This window comes from Ictalurus punctatus, chromosome 11 (genome assembly GCF_001660625.3).
Source record: "Ictalurus punctatus breed USDA103 chromosome 11, Coco_2.0, whole genome shotgun sequence".
Taxonomy (NCBI): Eukaryota; Metazoa; Chordata; class Actinopteri; order Siluriformes; family Ictaluridae; genus Ictalurus; species Ictalurus punctatus.
This window is the reverse complement of record NC_030426.2, coordinates 18316370-18340474: the sequence shown is the minus strand read 5'-3', so window position 1 is coordinate 18340474 and position 24105 is coordinate 18316370. Positions and strand designations below refer to the sequence as shown.

At 36.5% G+C, this 24105-nt stretch overlaps 2 protein-coding genes across 2 annotated transcripts in view; one reads left to right on the top strand and one right to left on the bottom strand.

Annotated features, from left to right (window-relative positions):
• The window catches only part of lrrc7 (leucine rich repeat containing 7), a 47316-nt gene extending 36366 nt beyond the window's left edge, over positions 1–10950 (top strand). The window contains exons 22-27 of the mRNA XM_047158476.2: positions 1618–1767; positions 3552–3674; positions 5583–5801; positions 6391–6483; positions 7343–7417; positions 8676–10950. Coding sequence (XP_047014432.2) covers positions 1618–1767; positions 3552–3674; positions 5583–5801; positions 6391–6483; positions 7343–7417; positions 8676–8783 — 768 coding nt within the window. The 3' untranslated portion in view covers positions 8784–10950. The remainder of the gene's footprint in view (positions 1–1617; positions 1768–3551; positions 3675–5582; positions 5802–6390; positions 6484–7342; positions 7418–8675) is intronic.
• Positions 10951–12478: 1528 nt separating this feature from the next.
• lrrc40 (leucine rich repeat containing 40) lies at positions 12479–21186 on the bottom strand. Its single transcript, XM_017480478.3, has 15 exons — positions 20905–21186; positions 19291–19472; positions 19127–19200; positions 18894–19023; positions 18032–18155; positions 17816–17958; positions 17090–17262; positions 16185–16275; positions 16015–16060; positions 15814–15922; positions 14792–14899; positions 14581–14691; positions 14384–14461; positions 14031–14216; positions 12479–12908 (listed from the first exon to the last, which is right to left on the bottom strand). Exons 1-15 carry the CDS (start codon positions 21047–21049, stop codon positions 12803–12805), a joined length of 1806 nt encoding a protein of 601 aa, XP_017335967.1. The 5' UTR covers positions 21050–21186; the 3' UTR covers positions 12479–12802.
• Between the last annotated feature and the right edge of the window lie 2919 nt (positions 21187–24105).

Below are 24105 nucleotides of genomic sequence, written 5' to 3'. Positions count from 1 at the left end.
GCTGTACTCATTACTTCCTCTTGGGCAATATAAACAGTCTATAGCAAAAACAATAGCTAATACACACAACTTTATATGAAGTGCGACATAAGGGTTAACTGATGATGCTATGTTTCTGTGAACAGTCTACTAGTATACGTCATTGTCCACTAATCTTAGTCACACACTGTTGGTATTGTTAGTTTTATATACAGTACTGTGAAAAGGTTTTCTTCAGTTTTTTTGTATATCTCATACTAAATTGTTTCAGAGATTAAAACAAAATCTAACATAAAACAAAGGCAACCTGAGTAAACACACAATACAGTTTTTAAATGATAATGTTATTTATTGAATCAAACAAGTTATCCAATTCCTACTGGGCCTGTGTGAAAATGTATTTGCTCCCCTAGTTACTAATTCCCCAAATCTATGAATCTGCATTCATAATGGGGTTGAGCTGGATTAGACACAACCAGGCCTGCTTACTGCAAACCCTGTTCAAGCAAATCAACACTTAAGCAGAACTTTTTCAACAGCATGAAGTTGGTTAAAAGGTCTTATCCAGTAACACACTATGACAAAATTGAAAGGAATTCCAGAAATGATGAGGAAGAAGGTGACTGAAATACATCAGTCTGGGAAGAATTACAAAGCTATTTCAAAGGCTCTGGGACTCCAAAGAACCACAGTGAGCGCCATTATCTCCAAATGGAAAAAACTTGGCACAGTAGTGAACCTTCCCAGAAGAGGCCGTCCTTCCAAAATACCTCCAAGAGCACAGCAACGACTCAACCAGCAAGTCACGAAAGAGCCAAGGACAACATCAAAGGAACTACATTCCTCTCTTGCATCAATAAAGGTCAGTGTTCATGACTCCACCATCAAAAAAACACTGGGCAAAAATGTCATCTATGGAAGAGTGGTGAGGCGAAAACCACTGCTAACCCAGAAGAATATTAAAGCTCGTATGAATTTTGCAAAACACACCTTGATGATCCTCAAACCTTTTGTTCTGTGGATTGTTGAGTCGAAAGTGGAACCGTTTGGAAGACGGGGTCCCTTAAACGGGTAGTTCATGCTCAAAATCCCTCCAGTGTGGCTGAACTAAAGCAGTTCTGCAAAGAAGAGTGGGCCAAAATTCCACCACACTGCTGAATCTGAAGCATTTGGTTGCAGTTATTGCAGCTAAAGGTGGCACAACCTGAGTTTAAGTTTAAGGGGGCAATTAGTTTTTCACATGGGTGATAGATGTTGGATAACTTTTATTTTGCTTCAATAACAAAATAAAAAAATAAATAATAAAAACTGTATTGTGTGTTTACTCAGGTTGCCTTTGTTTTATGTTGTATTTTGTTTGAAGATCTAAAACTATTTAATGAGACATGCACAAAAACAGAAGAAATCAGGATACTTTTTCACAGCACTGTAAATGTGTGTTTGTGTTTGCTGTGTTGCCAGTAATGATGTTCTGTACCGTTTACTGTTGGTCAAGCTTCTCAACTCTGTTGCAGCTATGCAGTGTGTGTGGTACAGTCGAGTGTAACCCTCCCTCCACCCCAGCAGCAGCCTTTGACTTTCTATGTGGCACACCCACACCCATTCACTCATGTCATGTGGTTGTTTCCCTCCAATCAGAGCGCTGTCCTTAAGCACAACACAGTAAACTTCGGCATGCTGTACTCTGGAGGCTATGCTGCACCGCATGCCAGCAGAAGCATGACAATAAACTTTTACAATAACACAAAGCATGAAAACCAAACAACTCAGTGGCTACCTCTACCAAATGTGAGTATATAAAAAGTACCATCAGCTCCAATTTTAGTGGAGCATGAGGCCAGTTGCTTAATAAACATTCTTATGTTAAATATCTTTCCAAATCAGCTTCTGCTTGAAAGAAATCGTTTTTAAAAACACAGGTTTGAGATCTTTTAGCCATACCTCGATTATTTTTATTAAACTCAAAATAATACGTAAGGAATAAAACATGACAGGATGTGCTGTTATAGGGAAAGAACCAATGACATAATTGATTATTTGTCCAATAACAGCGCATCTCTATATGTTTTATTCCTCTTATACCACAGCAGTTTGCCATTGATTACAAATGTGTATTTACAGTATTAAAGAATGACACATTCTTGTTTGTTTTTTTATCCGTTTAGAATGACATTTAATAATGAGGAACGTTCATGAAACAATTAGAACGGCTACAAACAGTCTCTTTCTCATCAGCTTCCTGTCTTTTTTTTGTTAATAAGGTAAACAAATGCAACTTGCCATGTTACCAAGAAGTCCTGAAGGCTTTCCTGTGTCAGAAAACGTACTGACAATTATAAAGTGTGATCACCAGAGACTCCTTTCATACAGTAAATGTTAAATAACCGTCTTCCTACAGTACAGAAAGTTTAACCGTATCAACAACTGTAGGGTTCTTTGTTAAATAGCATGTTTTTAATCTTGTTCCTGTGAATTAGTTGTTACTATAGAAACAATAGCATATTAGAATAAGTGCATTCATATAAACCTGTGATTTACCCTGCAGCTGACACTACTGTCAGAGCTACTGTTGTAGAAAATGAATCAACACTTTCTGACCAATCAGATTCGACAGTGCTGTGGTATAAATGGAAATAATTCTCCGTGAAAAGTCATTCCTCATATTTCACTGTTTAACACAAATCTACCACTTCATGTGTGAGCATTTTCAGGCTAGGTACTGTCTCAGTGTTGTGTGAATATATTCAGGTGTCTGTGTTGCATGTGTGCAGGCTCTGTGTTTGCTTTGTCGACCTTCTGTTGCCTCTGTCTCTCTGAGGGCCTACAGAAACATTAGCATATGATAATCTGAAAAGTTCACTTAGGTCATATGTAACTGTCTTATATGTCTTACACATGCTATTAATACAGTAATGTCTTCATTTAAGTAAAAAAACGTCATATTAATTTTAAAAAAAAAAAGCCCCTAACAGGCAGAGTTAGGAGAAACTCTTTAAAAATCTGCTTGTCTGTCTTAATTTTGGGATTCATATTAAATCTAAGAATACGCCACAAAGAATTTCAGCACTAAAAGCAGCTCCTGGTCCCCTATATGATCCCTATTTCACTAAGACTGAATTACAAACATTCCTAAATGGCCGCTATCAGTGTTTAACTGTAGCAGCAGTGTGGCGTTAGCATAGTCATGCTTTGCACAACTCTGCTACTTTCACACATACAGTTATGCAGCGCAGATGAACTGCGAATGTGATCTGTGAGCTGTATTACACAACAAACGGTTTTCATTTGGATGCTCACACATAGAAAGCCATATTTAATCTGCTACATATGAGGGCCATGTGAATCAATACTTCAGTTAAGTGCAGGTCAAATGAAAATCTTCTCATTAATATATGAAGTAAGACATGTATATGACAATTAGCCAAATATGAGCGTGTAGATTTTTGTTTTCACTGACGTATTAACTTGATACAGAAAAGAAACTAAAGTTGTTATGTGACATAAAGGTCTATCCGTGTACCGTACAGTACTTCCTGGCTAGTGCAAAGATTTACTGAATAATCTCTTCACAGACTCCATCGCAACAGAGCAATATTTTAGATAACGGTCAAGAGGTGGTCTCTCCCACCACACAGTGGGCCCCCTACTCATTAGGACGAAGAGATGTACCTCCTGACAACACCATCATCAAAAAGGTACATGCTTTGCTTTTTCACATAATATGAAATGCTTTTGCCAACAAGTTGTTCTTTTTTTGTTCTCAAATCTGCAGCATTTACATTGTTATACATTACAGTAGTCCCATAGCAGACATCTTTACCCCGATCATCAAGGACTCCGGAGGCACCCACATTTTTACTCTGTTCCAGCTGAAAAACTTTAATTATCTTGCACAGACACGATGGGAGCTGGAATATAACCAAATTGTGGATAGACTGAGAGTATTAGTAGAATAACACGAGGAGTATCTCAGCAGAGAAAATAGAGGCATAGTGCATTATTATATTTTTGCTTTTTGCTATAACTGTAAATAAAAAGTGCCTTGGTAAGCTCCTTAAGGAAATGTTGGAGCCTGTGTTGGAGCTGATAGTGGATTTTACCAACACCAATACCAAAGTTGGGCGGTACCTGCTGATAACCGATTAATTAACCGACAGTTTTTAAAATAGATACTGAATGAAAACATAACAGTCAAAATAAAATATTGATGAACTTTGTTACAAAAATAAACAGCAATGACTGTATCATAAAAATGTACTGTACTTTTTAAAATGAAATAAATATCTAAATAATAATATTAACTATTAATAAATATTAAAGTAATTAAAGGATATACATCCAAATTGAACCAAAAAGTAACCCTCCAAATAACAAATAAATATAGAGACATCCAAAATGTTTAAAAAAAAATAACTACTTCATATAACACAACAAAATTAGTCAGTGATAGTTTTAATTGCGCCTCTAGAGGCCGCTCTCATTCTGTATAATGGCAGCAGATCCTTCTCAGCCGCTTCCTGCAACAGACACAACTGGAAAAACTATCGGTGTGGATTTTTGCTAATGACCGACAGTTCCAGCAATCGGTTATCAGTGCCGATTAATCTGCAAAACCGATCAATCGATCGACCTCTATTCTATGTTACCTGTATTCTTTGGTGCGAAAGAGTGAAGAATCGACTGCAAATCAGTTGATACGTGGTTGAACCCAGCAGTAGAAAACAGTGAAATAAAATATATCCCTTACTCAAAATAAAGTAGTCCCACTGTTTCTCTTTATGAATCATGAGAGGACACGCCGCGTCTGTTTTATTGCCATTATATTTCTATCATTCCCTCGCACAATACATCTTCTAACTAATAATCTCTCCTTCTTTTGCCGCTTCCTGCTTTACTAAATCTGTTCAATCTCAGAATTGCATCTCAATCTAGTCATGATTGCTGTGTTAATGTTCTGAAATGTCAGGGTTAATTACTACTTTCTTAGTCATTCATTCTCACTGTGCTGCAGTCTTCCTCAGTCTCCTTAGCAACTAGTCAGTTTTGTATATGTTTAAAGGCTGTCACTCAGAGCTACTGAACAAACTCTAATAGAGTACAGTGCACATAGGTTTGTGCCATTGCCATGTGTATACGACGGACTGTATGTTCACACCTTGCTTGTACAATCTCCAGTGCCCAAAGTTTTTTTTTTTTTTTAGATCTCATGAAATGCATTGAGCGAACAGTGCTGCAGAGTGACAAAAATAGAAGACAATGCAATAAGATCCGCTAGTTTCAAGCTCCCCTGAGGTCTATTCTAGCTCATTGTTGTTTTTCCCAAATCAAAATAAACCTGAGATTCATCAATCATAAGCAAAGAAATTGGGTGATTTAGAAAATGACCTGAATGAAATGAACTGTTGCACTATTTGGTCTGTCATTTCTCTTCAATTAAATAACTGATAATAACCTACCTTATGCATAAATATGAATATATATGAAATCCCAAAGTGGGCTACACAAAGTGAAAGGAACACTGAAATAATTTTATGTCAGTGTCTCATCAACGTATCAAAACATACAAGCATCACACAAATTACAGAATAAAAATTCTTTCACAGGCTGTGGTCCATCATTCTCACCAACAGCAGGGCATCATGGGAAGCGGAGCCACAGCACCACACCGAGGAGGACACCAGCAGTACGAGGGAGCCATCAATAAGGTGTCCATCCAGCAGTACCAGTCACCTCTGGCGCCGACCACCAGCCCCCGACCACAGAGTGCCCGCTGCTTCATCCAGACTAAAGGCCAGAAGAGCATGGACGGCTTTCCAGAACAGGTGCTAAGCTAGTTCTAATAATTGGGTGCCATAAATTTTGGTTATAAAACCCAAAATTTACATTTACATGAAGCTCTTTGTTTCACTAGTAGACCGCACACTTTATATTGCCAATAAAATGTAACAGTTGCGATTGCGTAAGTATTCACCCCTGTTGAATACTTGAACTCAGCTATTGTGAGCTTAAAACACAGGAATGCTGTACATGCCCATTCTCTTGGAGGGTGCCGATATCTTGGGAGCTAACTGTATAAATCGTGTTATCTGACTCACGTAGGTATGTAATATTTCTGACTTACAGTATTATCCATAAAAAAAACACACAATAAACAAATATAAACAAATATAACAAATCTCTTGTTGAATAAAGCATACAGAATACATTTCTGTATTTTAAGCTCACAATATTACTTATCGCATGTGTAACTCATTTTGCCACAACAATACTTTTTGGGTTGATTGTAAATTTTCATTTTATACAGTTGGTGCTCATTCATTTACATTTCTGGTACATAGTTTAGGCATGCAGTACACATATGTACAGTCCTGGCACAGAAATGATAATATACTAATGTTTTCTTGTTTGTAGTTCTGTGTTCGGATTGAGAAAAACCCAGGCCTTGGTTTCAGCATCTCAGGGGGAATCAGTGGGCAGGGAAACCCCTTCAAACCCTCAGACATGGTAAGGCCTTCTTTCCCTCAGCCAGACTGAGAGAACACAATTTATTGAATGGAAATCATTCTCTGTACACTATTCATGCAGTATATCCAGTGCTAACAGAATTAACACAAAGACTACAATATAGTAAAGGAGACAAGATCTTGCTGTAGGGTTTCCATGGAAACATGAGCTACTGCAATGCACAACATTACACATCAGCAGCCCGTGTTACGTGTTAACCTATTCACGGCTTAGAATCCTGTCAGCAGTATTTCATAATAATTATATAAAACCGAATAATTGCCAAGCCCAGTGTTATTTTTGCCACTTCATTTGTAATACCTGATATTTTATTGAGTTAATTTGTGTATATCATGGAGATTTTCTGATGTTTATTTGGTAAATGGAATTGATTATTTTTCTCCACAACCTACAAAACTTCAGTTCTAAGTTAATCATCTTTGCTGTACTGAGTGCTCTGGGAATCGCCGAAGCCGGATCCATGCCTCACCTGAATGAATGACGTGATGTAAACTTTGGTTGACTCACAGTATGTTGTTTAGCAGGATGCATATTGTTAGGTCACACATCTGGTACATAACCGAATGCTTTATAATCTTTGCCTAAGGTACATATAATAGGAAATATAGGAATATAATTCAGGAAAACACAAATACTTTGATATATTTATATATATATATTACATATTTTCCACCTCTTCCAAGATTATAAGCTTCACATACAGTATTTTACAAGTACCATCATATTATAATATCAAATGTGAATTTTGGCAAAGAACAAATCAATCCAGAGTAAAAGGCAAAGATTCTAAACCATCACCACCGTGTGATTCCTAACCTCATATCATTTTGACTTATAGGGTATCTTTGTTACTAGGGTACAGCCTGATGGACCCGCCTCCAATGTTCTTCGACCGGGGGACAAAATTCTGAAGGTAACACTTTCTTTCATCACCACACATTGTCCAGTGAGGGTGTGACAGCACCAAATCAGAAGGCTTTGCATGTGCCATTTTGTGTCTGGAGTGTGTATGCGTGCGTGAGTGTGTGTGTGTGTGTGTGTGTGTGTGTGTGTGTGTGTGTGTGTGTGTGTGTGTGTGTGTTTGTGTGTGTGTATGTGTGTGTGTGTGTGTGTGTGTGTGTGTGTGTGTGTGTGTGTGTGTCAAGCAAGTGAGCATGGTCTTCTGTTATGATATGTGTCAAACATTGATATTACTGGCCTGTCAGTTCTCAAAGGATGGCATTTGGGTTGCTCTATCATTTCAAGCTGCAGCGTGTCTCTTGTATCACTGAGAATTTGGTTATATTGGACAGTCCTTTTTTATTTTCCAGTGTTTGATGGCATGAGCATTTTAAACACAGTGAATTACAGAACTTTAAAAATGTCTTGTAGTTTGAATCCTCTTCCTCACCTTTCCTCTTATCTTTCTAACTCTGCTCGTGAAACTCAGATTGAATCTGGTCTTTTCTTTCAATGTAAAATCCACAATAATAGACAGTCAATTTTTAAGCTTGTTAATTTACTGAATTAATTAATATCATTTTTAAAAATTTTTTTTACACTTTGGCCATGTTGTATAAGGGTTGTAAATAAAAGCCCCTGGATAGAAATAAAAAAAAATGTTACATAGCAGAGGACAGATGCATAATCTATTGACCCTCTGCGTATACAAATATAGTCAGTGAATATTAAGCCATCAATTTTTAATGTTCCATCCAAGTTCTTTGTCATATATCAAACGTAAAAAGCCTGCATTAGCAAGTCTGTTTTTGTCTACCTAAATAACCATATAGGAGTGAAGGGCTCCAGCAGTTATTGGTCTGTCTTTGATTATCAGTGTCACTATAAATGCATTAGGAGCGTCTCTTGGCCTCATGGTTAGCCTGCAAGACGCAGGTCCCTCTGCGTTGTCTCTTTCCACAGATCCACAGTTAGCTGAGGAACAGATCTCTTCAAAGACCAGCTTCTTTCCTCCTTCTCTCCTTTACAGCATGACTAGTTCTTCTACTTGTGTGCATCTCTCTGGTTGCTTTTTTCCCCTCTTTACCTAACAGTGTGTGTGTGTGTGTGTCTCTTTATCCTCTCTGAGCTAGGCCTGTTCCCAGCATTCCTGTGCCGCTCCGCCTCTTCCCACCCCAACTCACTTCCCTCACTGCCCTCTATTCATCCTCTGCTTCATTCTTGCATTGCAGGCCAACGGACATAGTTTTTTACACATCGAACACCAAATGGCAGTGTCTCTACTGAAGAGTTTCCCGAAAGCTGTGGACTTGGTCATTTTAAGGGAGAGCACAATGTAAATAATTTTGTAACGCTGACTTCTTGCTCAAAAGGAACACAGGACCTTGTACATCAAGTTTTTATCTAGGAACAATTTTGCCAATTGCTGGACCAATGGCAAATACTAGTGCCAAATGTACAATAGAGAACATATCGAATAATGTGACATATGGCTTACACGTATATATATATATATAAATCTCTATATATATATATATATGTGTGTGTGTGTGTGTGTGTGTGTGTGTGTGTGTGTGTGTGTGGTTTAAAATCTTACACTAATGTGAAATTACTTTCTATCTCTCAGCCTGTGGCTGTAGGTGGGTGTGTTTTTTCGTTGCTTATTTATATCGCCTGTTATTTTGTACCTATTTTTCCAAGCAGCATTTCATTTCATTTCAGTCTCTGCGCATGAAAGCTGCTGTCTGCTTTTGAAGACATTTTATTCATCATAACACTGCCTCAACTCTGTAAATGCCTTTTGTAAATATATATAACATTTCAGAAGATAGTTTATCCTGCTGACCCTTGACTTCATTTGAATCATTTAAGCAGGCATCTACTACCGCAGTAGGTGTGGTTTATGGATTGCGTATGGCCCATAGTTTTGCACAAATCAAATGAAAAATCCAAAAGCAATATTGTTGCTATTTGGCTTTTCGTGCAGCACCCTCTGCTGGTCAGCAAACAGCTTCTTAATAATGATGATAATAATAATAATAAAATAATAATAATAATAATAATAATAATAATAATAATAATAATAATAGTAAGTGAGTCCTTTGCTTTTGGTTCATACAGGGTGTAACCCCTTATTCATTTTTCGCCATGTTGTCATCATGAGCATTTTCCCAGTTTAATTATGATTCATATTATTTCATGCTCCACCAGGTACAAAAATGTCAGAGTCGGTTTTTAGTGTGTACATTTAAGTTGTACAAAGGGTTTTACACTCAAGGCTTAGTTGATGTTCTGCTTTAAGGCCTGTTAATCACTTACTGATATAAATAAATGAATTCACATCATTATGTAATAGATATCCATAAGAAGCTTTAATGTTTATAGCATGCTTTCACTTTTTAAAGCTGTCTTATTAGGAAAGCGGTGAGGAGGCTTTGTTTTTAAATTAAACATTTAGTTGCTTTACTTCACTAGAAGTATTTGTTATGTAAAAACATTGACGGCTCATCATCATTGTACTTTACAGATAGATCTGCCCTGGCCATGTCCAATATTGTACATAAATGTAGCATTAGAAAGACCCCAATCATATTTTACTTGTTTTTTGTTTTTGTTTTTACATTTCAGTTTTATTTGAAATGTAATTATACAACCTGAAGTCTGGGTGAAAACTGATCAAATGCTATTGGAACAAAGCATTTGATAATGTGATTATTTTTACCAGATGTTTTGAGTAATTATTTATAAATATATATTGACATACTTAGCTTTGCTCAAATTGTGAGTTTTTTTTGTTTGTTTGTTTGTTTTTTACAAAGATACAAAAAGCAGTATGGAAAAGCGTATTTAGATGATGAGAGAACACTTAAACGAATCAAACTTAAAACTATTTCTACAGTAATTGTGAATTTGTGTCAAACATGTATATGGATATACAAATGGTCATTTTTGTATGTGTTTTAAATCCTATTGAATATAAATGCTAATATATGGTACTATTCAGTCTAATTGCAGTATTGATGTACATAACTGTGAATGAAATCATTTAAATTAATTTATTCCTATAGATTGTGAATGTACTCAAAGCTTTCTGCAGTATGAAGACTTACTGGACTTGAATGCTGTTTAATTTTTTTGTGCAAAAAGTAATTATATATAGAATAATACAATTATTCCATTTAGTTCAACAGATTTAGTGACAATTTATCATGCAGTTTATTTGCACACGCAAGTTTACTCCTTCCTATCCTATTTTTTCTGAATTAAAACAATGTAATTGATGAAATATATATTCTGTGTCTAGAATGCATTTTGCAGATGCTATATGTACATATTTAAAATAAATTTTAATAATAAAAGCCAAAACAGAAAAAAAAAATTCAAAGCTGTGCAGCAAATAACGGAGCCATTTTCGGCTTTGGGAGTACAGATTTTTTCAGTATCTAAGCGGTGTTTTGAATAATGTATGAAAGTCTTTATTGTACAAATAAAAAGTCACTATTGTTACTATCTGTCATTCTCTGTTTCCTTTTGAGACAGTACAACTAAAATTAAAAAGTTATTGAATGGCTTTACACTGTTTTATATCAGGATTCTTACAGATACAAATTCCAGGACTTTCAAGGACTTTGCAAGCACTATACAAGAGCTGTTCATCCATCCATCCATCCATCCATTTTCTGTACCGCTTTTCTCAAATTTGCATTTCCCAGGCATTGCTTCAACTTAAGTGGCGGCTGTGGCTCAGGTGGTAGAGTGGGTTGTCCACTAATCGTAGGGTTGGCGGTTCGATTCCTGGCCCACATGACTCCACATGCCGAAGTGTCCTTGGGCAAGACACTGAACCCCGAGTTGCTCCTGATGGCAAGTTAGGGCCTTGCATGGCGTCTCTGTTACCACTGGTGTGTGAGTTCGTGTGTGAACGGGTGAGTGTGAGAACCAGTGTAAATCGCTTTGGATAAAAGCGCTATATAAGTGCAGACCATTTATCTTCACCATAATGTTCGCATACTCCAGGTGAATGACAGGAGCACTGTTGCCAACTTTCAGTGGAAAGTCGCTAAATGATGTCATGTGCTAATTAGCATATTCATTCACTACTCTGTGTACTCACATACTGTATTTTAATACAGCTGAATTCCCAATAAAGCTGTTCTCATTTACATATCTTTCTGTTGCTGTTATCAGACAACGGAACGAGTATGAAATGGTGACTGAAACACGGCCCATTAAGACACTACATGTTAACCAGCAGTCACTTCCAAGATATTTCCAAGCTGCTGCGCTGTTAAAATCTTGATTTATAACCAGGACGTTGTCTGACAAAATCACCATACACATAACGGCTTTGCTGTGATTTCAGCTATATTTACATGTAAAATGATCACTCAGAGAGAAAGTTAGGAGAGACTGAATGTGCTGCTCCTCTTTGCCACTCACTGAACAGAGCGAGAGATCGAGAGAGAGAGATAGATATGTACCTGAAGCAGGAAAGCAAGACCCCACACTTGCAGGGCAGTACTGACACTCTCTTCTATGGGAAGTTGCCAAGGTTTGCCCAAAAAGTCAATAGATTGTTGTATTCGATCAAAAATAAATGGCTATTTTCAAGGTTTTCCAGTACTTAAATTTCAAAAAGGCAAATTCAAGCACCTTTCTACAGACCCTGTTATATTGAACCATTTACACTGGAATACAGAGTAAAATCCCCAGTGTTGAATTAACTCTTTCAGCGTTCATTTGTGTCCAACTGGACATGAATAAACACTGTAGGTGGTAATTCAACACTCTGGATTTTACTGTATACACTAACTAGTGCAACTTTTCTGGGTACAATAATAAATTCCACCATGAATACCTGGCTTTCCCATTACAAGTACTTTTTATATGATACATATTATTGGCTCAAAAAAATGCACTAGAATGTCTTAAATGGTACTGTAAGTTGAAATGTAATGTAGTAAACACACACAGCCTCTTCAATCATGTCACATGGTCTTCCTGCTAGTCCTAGACATACAGGATAAGAATAAAATAAATGCAAATATTTATTAGAAAATTGGTCAGCAAGTATGTGATGATAAGAGAGATGATAAAGAGAGCTAGAAGAATGAGGAGTGCATGCTAGATCTGTAGAATTTCAAACAAATATGTGATTTCTGGGAACTTTCCCATTAAGGCCATGAGACTTTAGGAAAACAGAAAGTGTCAGTTACTCTAAGATGCAAAATTTCATGACATATATTCAGAAAAAATCAGGTTTTTGGCAGAGAAGTATTGTGTCTTGTGTGCAGAATTAATCTGATAGTGCTTTATTTATGCGGCAGTGGTGGTAAGTCAGCCGTGTAAGACGATAAACTTATGTAGGAATGCGACTTCGTAGATATTCAAGAAGCGCGTCTGTTCCTTTAGCTACGATCGCAGCTCTAGGGTTACGGAATGGGTTCCCATCAAGCAATAGAGCCCTGAAAATGAGGGAAATAAAACAAATCCAATATTACACATCGCTTCGTACAGCATACAGGTGAGTACAGATTTACAAGATCTGGTATTAAGAAAGAAATGCGTTGAGCTCCACAAGTCATTCCATTCCAGCAATTTGGGCAGGAAAATGTTTCTAATTCAATAACAATGCTTCAGTCACTTCGCAAAGTATCCATTACACAAAGGAGAGCCCATGGATCGTTTGCAAGTTAATCTTAAATTTAGCCAAATTCATGCAGAAAAAGGAAGTTCATGGTTTGAACACTAGGTGTCACCATCTCATAACATTCTATGTACGAACAGCTACTGTATGCACCTAATCTTTCCCACCTTCCCATCTTCAAAATGAATAATTCTATAGACACATATGTAATCAAGCTTTTGGGTGAACAGCGGCAGCAAAGAAACAAAAATACAGCAACAGCAGGAAATTTTTGAAAAAAAATGTCTATATATAAATTTTATAGGGGTGTGTATATAGTTTTTCTATTAGTTTTCAATCTAATCCTCAAGATTTATTGAAATCACTATATTAGCATATTCTTACTCGTACATAGAGGGAGATATAGCTTGCTTATATTGTGTGGTGTATTACAGTTGAAAGAAAAGAGAGTTTTTTCCATTTGGAGATAATGGCTCTCACTGTGGTTCTTCGGAGTCCCAGAGCCTTTGAAATATCTTTGTAACCCTTCCCAGACTGATGTATTTCAATCACCTTCTTCTGGGTAAGACCTTTTAACCAAATTCATGCTGTTGAAAAAGTTTTATTTAAGTGTTGATTTGATTGAACAGGGTTTGCAGTAATCAGGCCTGGTTGTGTCTAGTCCAGCTGAACCCCATTATGAATGCAGTTTCATAGATTTGGGGAATTAGTAACTATGGGGGCAAATACATTTTCACACAGGCCCAGTTGTTATTGGATAACTTTTTTCCTTCAATAAATAACATGATCATTTAAAAATTTTATTTTGTATTTACTCAGGTTGCCTTTGTTTAAACCTCAGATTTCTTACATGTTCAGCTCTGAGAATTATGAGAAGCCGGTCACTTTCATGAATTTCACACTGTGCATTGTGGGGAAACTTTACTGATGTTTGCCGTACCTCAGGCTGGTACAGTTGCCCAGCTCTGGTGGCACCTGCATGATGTCATTGTTCTGCAGATCCAGAGTGGACAACCTGTCCAGCAGCTTAAGGCGCACAGGATCGATGGCTCCAACTTGATTGTTGCTTATTAAAATTGTCTCCAGCGTTAAGATGCGGTACAGCACATCTGGGAAAGACTTAAATCTAAGAAAGATAAAGCAAATGAATAGGATTTGAATCAGAATTGTTTTATTTTCAGCCCATGCTGCAAAATTGTTTGGAAATGGACTCGTTGTCCAGCAGATGTATTTATGGCAAGACGTTCAGGAATATGGCAACCGAAGAACATGTAAACATTTTTAAATACTTACTTATTAAATGACAGTATGATGCTCCGCAGCTTAGTGAGAGCTTCCAACTCCACTGGCAGTGATGTCAACAGATTATTTCTAGAGAGAAATCCAATTACATTGGTGACATTAGTGCAGTTCGTTCTCATTAGTTCCAGCTGTGGCAGCATTAGATCCTGATTCAAGTGCTTTCAGAGCTGTGTGATCACAGTTTTTACCTGAGGTCTATGTGTGCAAGCTGCTGTAGTTTGGAAAATTCAAGAGGAATCGTGGAAAGCTTATTAAATCCGAGATTGATATCCCCTAGAGTGTCTTTCAGCTCCAAAATCCTGCAGAATGAAGAAACATTTATTACACATATATGGACAGCTCTTGTCTCCATATTGTTCCCTATTATTTTGTGAACTAATAATCGTTGTCACTCATTACCTGGGTGGTACAACGGTCAGCTGGTTTTTGCTGAAGTTCACGGTGGCAACAGGAGTGTTCTTGACTGCATCAAACACCTCATCAGGTATAGATGCCTCTTGTTTTTCACTGAGAATAAGAAGAGGAAAACCTGTTACAATAATTGGCATGAAGAACATGTGTGGCCTTCTGGGAAAATGTGTTGGATACTGGCAAAAAAAAAAAAAAAAAAAAAAAAAACACTTATGACACCTCTCCTCTACTAAGCAACCATAAATATTTTTCACCAAAATGATAAATAAATGGTTTTATTAATTTTCTAAACTTTCCGCATAGATCACATAAAACACGGCTGCAAAAATAACTGTAGGTATGAAAAAAGGCAAGTATTAAGATATACACAGTTTTTATGGTCATATTTTTAAAGCGCTTGGGGAAACAACTGAAGCTAATTAATTTCAAATAACAACAACAACAGGTCCCGAAGTGTTTTATTCCTCTTACACCAGAGCAATTTACAAACGATAACAATTTCAAATTTATTAGTGAATGGCACGTCGTACTTTTTACTACTTATATTTACATGTACATTTAATGGTAGGGGACATCTGTGAGATACCATGTCAACGATTATACATTTCTCTTCATTAAGTAACAACATGTTTTAAAAATCCGTTTAGTGATATTAGCCTGTGAGGATTGTCTGCCATACAAGTCCTTGTGAAATTTCTGTTACTATAGAAGTGATAATGTATGTGTATATATATATATATATATATATATATATATATATATATATATATATATATATATATATATATATATATATATATATATATATATATATATAAACCTGTGATTTTATTTACAGTTGGCACTACTGTCAGAGCTGCTGTTATAGAACATTAAATCAACAAATTCTGACCAATCAGATTCAAAAACAATTTGAACTTACATCATAACTATAGAACTTGACAGTGATACTTAAGGTTGAGAAACATTGACATATCTGCTAAACAGGAAGAGATGATGAGATGGGGCACCTGTAGTCTAATGTCTTCAGTGTTTTGATGGCATGCACATTAATCTTGGCCTGGCTAGGGAGAGTCATCGCTGTGCTCGGCTCCTCTTTGGTTTTGCCATCAGGCTGCTCTGTACATTACACAACATGACAAAAATGCTCTGAAGAAAACTGTGTGTAATTCTCCTCGTGTGTATCATGTGAAATGGACTGTATTGTGTACCTTGTATTCGACTTCTGAGATATTTCAAGAGTTCACTTGTGCCTTTCTGAAAAACAGTGAAACTTCATATGAGGTACTTCTGTTAAAACACCACCAGAACATTAACTTTAAGACAATTTCTAAAGACCAGAAGACTCTAAGGCGAGAGCTGAAATATGCAGAGGGCTCACAGTAAGAATATCTCTGCGGATCGTCCTCAGAGGATTGCCCTCCAGAGCCAGAGTCTTCAGCTTGGGCAGAGTTCCAAGACCACAGGGCACACTGCTCCACACAAATGAGAAGAGAAAATCATTTTACAGACTGGCAGGGGTGGGGTTAAAAAAAAAAAAAAAAAAAAATTCACCTACTGAACTTCCTATTTTTTATTTATTTATTTTTTTTACTCTCAAAGCAGCAGTGGACTGGTGAAGCATATAATATAATGATTCTGTTCCTACACAGAACTCTTTACACATTGCAATGATTTTGTAGCTCATCACTGTGATCGTGTTTCTGTCACATAAACACAGACAACTTCAGCTATCTCACTCTCCACAAAAAACTGGGTCAATAAACTAATCAAGATTATAAAACAACATTATGTGACTACAGTAATGGTTTCACAGCATCATTAATCCTTTCCTTACATTAGTGCGTATCTCAGGAGAAGTCATTCCATATAAGCTCACTGTCTTCCTCAGTAAAGGTGAATGCAAATCCAACCAAATAACACAGTGCATTATGGGTGCACTTGCGTTTGTATATCATTTGTGCACCATGTAGCATGGTGCACTGCAAGACTGAAAGAGTGCACTGGATACTCTGCATTGTGCTTAAGGACAACACTACAAAATGGCAGCCCTATCAAAGATAGTGCACTATATAATGAAAAGGGCATAGTTTCAGACACAGCCTATATGTAAATCAACATGTATGCATAGTTTCTGAGATCAGCATATATGATTGATTATTTACTACAGTTACTTTGTCCTGTTCCATTATGCGAGTGAACACATTGATTCCAGATTCAGATTAAAGCTCATTTGCTTTTTAAGCTGAGATAATCTATTAAATGTATGTGTAGAAAAGGGGGCACCTGCTAATGTCATTGTTAGTAAGATCCAGGCGCTCCAGGCCTTGCAGTATAGTTATTTCCTCAGGAAGACTCTTCACCTTGTTATCTCTTAGCTCCAAAACACTCAGGGCACTCAGGTGTTTTAGATGATCTGCCTCCAAAACCTGAATCTGATTATTCCCGCAGTGAAGCTCCTACAGAAAAAAAAAAAAGGAACAAAAGTTTATTTGGAAAACTGCAAAAACTGAGATTTCCATTAATCCAAGTATTAGTGGTACTTAAAGGCATTGGCAGTGGATGTTTCATATTTATTTGTTATGTTCAAATGGTCTCTGAAAATGAAATGATTCATCATTTTAGAAATATCAGGACTGGTGCGTTGACTATTTATCTTCAGTTTATTACAAACTTTTCAAATAAATCTTTATGAGGGGCAGTGGTAGCTTGGCGGTTAAGGCTCTGTGTTACTGATCGGAAGGTCGGGGTTTAAGCCCCAGCACTGCCAAGCTACCACTGTGGGGCCCTTGAGCAAGGCCCTTAACCCTCTCTGCTCCAGGGGCACTGCATCATTGCTGACCCTGCACTCTGACCCCAACTTCCGAACATGTTGGGGTATGCGAAGAAAAGAATTTCACTGTGCTGTAATGTACACCTGACCAATAAAGACTCATTATCATGTTGTGCACGGTTAATAACCTCTTCAAACCACTATATAGAGAACAGCTTTACTAGATGCTGCTGAAATACCTTGAGTGTTTTGCAGGAGGGCAGCTCTGGGAGGAAGCGCAGTTTGTTGTGCCTCAGGTACAGCTGCTCAAGAGACGCCATCTGTGCCAGGACAGGCGGCACGCTCTCCAACTGATTTCGAGAGCAGTCCAGCATTCTCAAGTCTACAGAAGGAGAAGGCTTAACAAATGTTTTCCCAAATAACATCAGCTAAACCAGAAGCAATCTGACGCTTACTCTTCATCCCGCTGATTGCAGGCGGCAGGCTCTTCAGATTGTTGAAGGACAGATTCAGTTTTACGAGGTTGCTGAGGTCTGCCAGGCTGTCTGGTACAGTCATTAGTTTGTTGTTGGAAACATCCTTTAATTTAAGAGGAAATTTGGAAAGCCAGTTAAAATTAAAAGCACAGAGTATGATATAGCAACATAAGAATAAATCAGCAGCGAACACACCCAAACAAGAAACTTATTTTCCCTGACAATGTTTTTAGCATGTAGATATGTGAGACATTAGATAACTGATTAATAAAATAATAAATAGGACAATTTGTCAGATGGTTCAAACAATGGAAGATAAAATAAAGACTTGAAAAAACAGTAAATATTTTACTTTATCTGATTTATTGTTACAGACATTCTGGTCTGGGAATCAACTGGTACCCACTGTCTAATAATTATACTAATAATAAAGAACAATAATTATACTGCATTTGCTATGCTGCAAATATGTACAGTATAACACAAATTATATGATATTAAATATAGACCAAACATTTATCTTTTATTATCTTTAAATTATCCATTATTTTACTTAAGCACATTTGAATGAAGCCAAAGCACAGCAATCAGAAGTACAGGAAAATAACGGTCACTAAATGTACTGTAATTTTAACTGTTGTGCCTGTTTTTTCTTCTGGTTTTCTTTTTTTCCTTTTCTTTTTTATGTTCTTCCTTTTTTCTCTCCCTCTGTTTGGAATGACTTTAATAATCCAAAAATGTTTAACTTTACATATGTCTTTTTTAATTATCCTCTGCTACTGAGCCATTTTTTTTTTAAATCCTAGTTTTTAATTACAGTATAAAAAATTTTAATACTCACAAGGTCCTCCAAGTGGCACAACTGGCCCAAGTCTGCAGGCAGCTGTTGGAGCAGGTTCTGCTGTAGATGGAGACATCGCAGGTTTGTCACGCTCCAAAGCTCCGTGGGCAGCTCTGTCAAATTATTATGACTGAACAGAATAGCTTCATTAAAATCATTAAAATGTAAAAGGTATTTTAAAAGGTATTTTTTTAAAAATTACAAGCTGAACAAAACATCCTTAATAAACATACCTCAGGATGAGTTTCTGTAACTGTTCCAGCTCGCCAATAGACACTGGCAGTGTAGTGAGTTGGTTGTCATGAATCTAGAAGAGCCGATTCACAACTCTTTAGTAGGCATTCCCTTCACATAAGCCTTGTTCAGGTAAAAACACATTGTCTAGTGTTCAACTCACATCTAAAACCACCAGAGCAGGCAAGAGTTTGATGTCTTCTGAGATTGTCTGGAGTTTGTTGGAAGAGAGCAAGAGTTTGGTGAGATCAGTCTGCTCCCACCATCGTTCTGCTGCACTGAAGGACAGATTCTGCTGAGCTTCTTCTGGAGGGTCCACATTTATCCTCCACACACTCTGAGGAACTTAAATCAAGAGGAACTATTTTTAGCTAGTTGAATCCATACAGAAGAAGAAGAAGAAGAAGAAGAAGATGATTCAACATTTCTAAAGTATTTCAGTGTGGTAAACAATTTAATGTGACTCATATTGTTTATAAAAAAAATAAATAAATAAATAAAAATTAAAAAAAAAAGAAGCAGATTTTTTAAAAATCACACATTGATCAATGAACTATATACCAAAGCCATCAGAAGTCATTTCAGTTCCAACACTTTTTTATTTTTCATAAGATTTGTGTATTAACAATTCGTTGTTCAGTGCAACAGTGAATTTGGTTTACTTATTATACCTATAGATAGCTTATATAATAAATACAAAATATATAAATACAAAAATATAATAAAATGAGACCTTTTTAGGACCTTGATGAAAAAAGGGGGGAAAAAGCTAGATTTTGTTACTACTAATACTATTACTTTGCAAGTATTAGAACAAATTTGGCACGATTTGGAAGGATCTGATTTTTGCTGTTTCACAGCTCCAGGGCCGCCTGGTTAGATTCTGAGCTTGGGTTACTCTCTGTGTTGAGTTTTGCATGTTCTTTCTGAGTTTTGCCAGTAAGTTGATTGGCTTTGACAAACTGCCCCCGGGTATGAGTAAGTGCATGTTGATGGACTGCCATCCTATCTAGGGCCTTCCCACATCACTCACTGCAACCCTGACCAGGATAAACACCTCGCTGAAAGACAGACAGACAGATAGATGGATAGATAAAGAGCAATGGTTTGATGGATGGACAGATAAATGGATAGATGGATGGGTGGTTGAGTCAATGTATGTATGAATGTATGGATGAATTTATGTATGAATGTATGGATGGATGGATAGATAGATGAATGTGTATATGAATGGATGGACGGATTTGGGCTTTGGTATTAGGCCAAGTTTCTACGATAATTGGGCTAGTTTTGAATGGTTATTTGGCTGGTTTGGACACACCTGATAGCATTGTTAATAAATTCAGTGGCTGTTATAAAGAGAGAAAATGCATTAAATGAATCGCCAACATTTCATATAGTACTGTGTGACTTCGGTTCGTTTTCATTAGCTCCAAACAGCACACGCCCAATATATCATATCATCTCAAGCTCTCCACTTCATTACACTGTATCAGTTTACAATGTACATACTCCAGTTACTGCAGTAACTCAATATTTAAACTGAAGCTGGTGTTTTATATATAAAATACAGCACATAATCCCTCGCGAGTGACGTCACAGTCGAGTGACGTATACACGACTTTTACCGACCAATCAGAGCGCCCGAAACGACTGACTTGTGACCGTTTCCTTTGGCAACGCTGTCCAATGGATTCAAACTTGGATTCTTTTCCAACAGAACTGTCAATGTGCCCTGGTTATTTTCTTAATTTATTTATTTTTGCAGTGTATTTACCTTCACTGAGTCCGCGGCCGGACAGATTGAGTTGTCCGCTCTTTCTGGCGGTCTTCAGCAGTCCAGACGGTACCGGACATTCCTGTGTGTCCTGTCTGAACCCAGCCCTTGGGTCAGCTCCAGCTCCTCTCTTAAACCGAGACATGAAACACACACACTTATTTATTTATTTATTTATTTACAACTAAATTTAAAAAATGCGCACACCTGTAAAGCTACACACTACATGAAGTCAGAGAGTGTGTGTGTGTGTGTGTGTGTGTGTGAAGCCAGAAACTACACTTCTGTTTATATATTAAAAGTCTTAGCTCACCGCTCATATCAACGAAATAAGAGGAAATATTCACATTATATTTTATCATATCACATAAACTACCAGTCAAAAATGTTTACACAATAGACTATATATAATCGTATATGTTTCTTTATATGCATTATAAATTTAAATTTATAAAGGTGTGTGTCTTATTTAAACTTGTTTGTAAATATATACATACTGTAAAAAAAAAAATATTTCATTCCCACGGATGGATTCTGAATTAAAATGTATTTAAATAAGTAATTGTTCACTTAACACGCCCCCCCCCCCCCCCCCCGCCCCGTAATTTTCCGTAGGGTTGTCAAGATACCATATACATATCTTATGATACTATAGCAGATGAAGTATCACAATACTAAGTAGTATCACGATACCACGCAATATTGTGTTAATTCATAATTCAAATCTACAAAATGAACCATATTTAGAGAAATACATAGATATCAATGAAAACAGACAAATCTGGCTACTGGAAAAAACTCAAGAACGATCATACAGATGGCAAGCAACTAATTCAATGTGCCACATATTTCATCTATTGTTCCCTAGAGCAATGAAATCATGCAAATGGAAATTGTCCTCAGAGAACTACTAATGAACACAACATTAAGAATAAATATCTGAATTTGGAAATGAACTTGTTTATGATCAAACGCAAAACATGATCAAACAGGACTTTTCAAGTAGTATTTTCAAGGATTATACAAGTCATTCAAACTGTATTAATTTCTTCTTTTTAAAAAAAAAAATCGATAAAATGAAATTAATAAAAAAAAAAATTCTGGACTAAATTTCCATTTCCCAGGCATTGCTTTGTCTTCACCATAATGTCAAGGTGAGTGACAAGAGCACTGTTCCAACTGTTCAATAGAAAATTGCTAAACGTTGCTAGATGGAGTCATATACCAATTCATTCAGTTCAATTTTATTTGTATAGTGCTTTTAACAACGGACATTGTCCCAAAGCAGGTTTACAAAAATATATAAATTCAGGATATAGATTTTAAATGTATGAATTTATCCCTAATGAGCAAGCCAGAGGCAACTGTGGCAATTAAAAGTTCCCTGAGATGATATGAGGAAAAAACCTTGAGAGGAACCAGACTCAAAAGGGAATCCATCCTCATCTGGGTGATACTGGATAGTGCGATTATAAATAAATAATTCCCTTTTACAAATGTGCTAATACGATATAGTCAAATAGTGCAATTGTGTAACCAGGAAAATTCATTACAGTTTTTACATGAAGTCTGTTTTGTTGAACTTCTCCACTGTTCACTGATGGAGACTTGAGTGTAAAACTGTTTGTGGCGATTGAAGTCCTAAAGCTATCATAGCAATTGTAGACCTAAACCATCACAACATAACTGCTCATATGGATTGAGGGCCAAAACCATCTTTATGGTTTTTAAGTGGTACCATCCTCAGTAATCTCGATGATCTTTGATTGATCAATATATTTTCTTGTGATCTCAACTTAAAAACTTTAAGTTGGAATAGTTTGCAAGAGCGTGAGTATAAACACAACGAGGCTGTAGAAGATGAGTTTTTTCTGTTCGGCGTGATGACGTTTAATGTCCCGACGACCTCTGTAGTCTCATTTAGCCACTTGTTAGCAACCTTTTTTTTCAAGACATGTAAAAGCTTAACAAACTCATGACTGAGGTATTACTGATGTATTTTATGTTGTAGAATAAAACGAAAATATCTTGAACTTGTTAACCACAGACACTATTTCAGGCATTTAATCAAAAACCCATTCAAAAAACCCACTGACTTCGGGACAACGGATGTCCAGTACACAAAAAAATTAAGTCGAGAAAACAACTTCTGTTATGCCGAGATCATAAGACAATCGAGATCACAAGAAAACGAAAAAAATTAATAATGCATGGCAGCTTATTTATTGACTTTTTATAACTCTGTTTATCTAGTACTGTGTTCTACATTCAATTACCTAAACATTCACTGCTGTGTCTCAGCATTATTCACATTACTCTATTATTGCTATTATTATTTTTTCATGAGGCATCATAATATCTGTATCAGTAAATCTGTTTTTGCTTTGTGACTAGTGATTGTAGCAATCTAGTGTTATAAAACACTTAATTCAGCTTATGCTTATTGCCTTAAAATACTGCTCAGATGGGTTCTCCCCCGATGTCTTTTCACTCAAGCGCATTAAGATGAGGTATAAAGATTTACTTTCTACTTACCAGTAAAAGCCCTCCTCAACCACTGTGAATGAGTAAACGTTAGTACCATTCAGAACATGGGCAGTATAATTTTTCCGTTTTACACACTGCCATGTGCAATTCCAAATGTTCGCGTGAAAGTTTTAGGTTGTAAACGCAGATATGCAACAACTCTGATAGCACATAAAGGCAGCCTTAGCTTTACAGCATTTGACTCAGTTTCAGCTCCTTAAACAGGGAGATGCCTGTATTATACACTGCCACGCTTATAAATATAAATACAAAAGAGTCCAGCAAATTTTCAAATGCCAATAAATCTTGACTATTCTTCTTATTTTAATATACAAAAAGGCAAAGCAGATCAATACCTTATGGATTGGCAACCGATAACAACCAATAATTTGCTTTGTTCTTAAGTGCAGCCTTTATAAAACTGAAAATTTTGTCAAAAATATATGGTTAAAGTGCAGAAAAAAACCTGCAAGAATATTTCATATCAAATTATTTTCCTTTCAACTACATAATAGCCCTCACTTCTTATCTAGTTACTTATTAAATTTGTTTTAAACAGTAGTATCAGTAGTTCTAATTACATGAATTACTTTAAATTATATTAGTACTACTTTTCATTAAAAGATATGATTTGTCTACAGAGCACACATACTTCCATTTAAGAAACACTGAACT

Excerpts from the sequence above, each read along its gene's own strand:
- lrrc40 (XM_017480478.3), bottom strand. The coding sequence starts at position 21,049 with ATGTCTCGGTTTAAGAGAGGAGCTGGAGCTGACCCAAGGGCTGGGTTC. Across the intron at positions 15,923-16,014 it reads TCTCAGAAGTCGAATACAAG|AGCAGCCTGATGGCAAAACC; the intron begins GTACACAATACA and ends TGTAATGTACAG. Across the intron at positions 14,217-14,383 it reads ATCATACTGTCATTTAATAA|ATTTAAGTCTTTCCCAGATG; the intron begins GTAAGTATTTAA and ends TATCTTTCTTAG.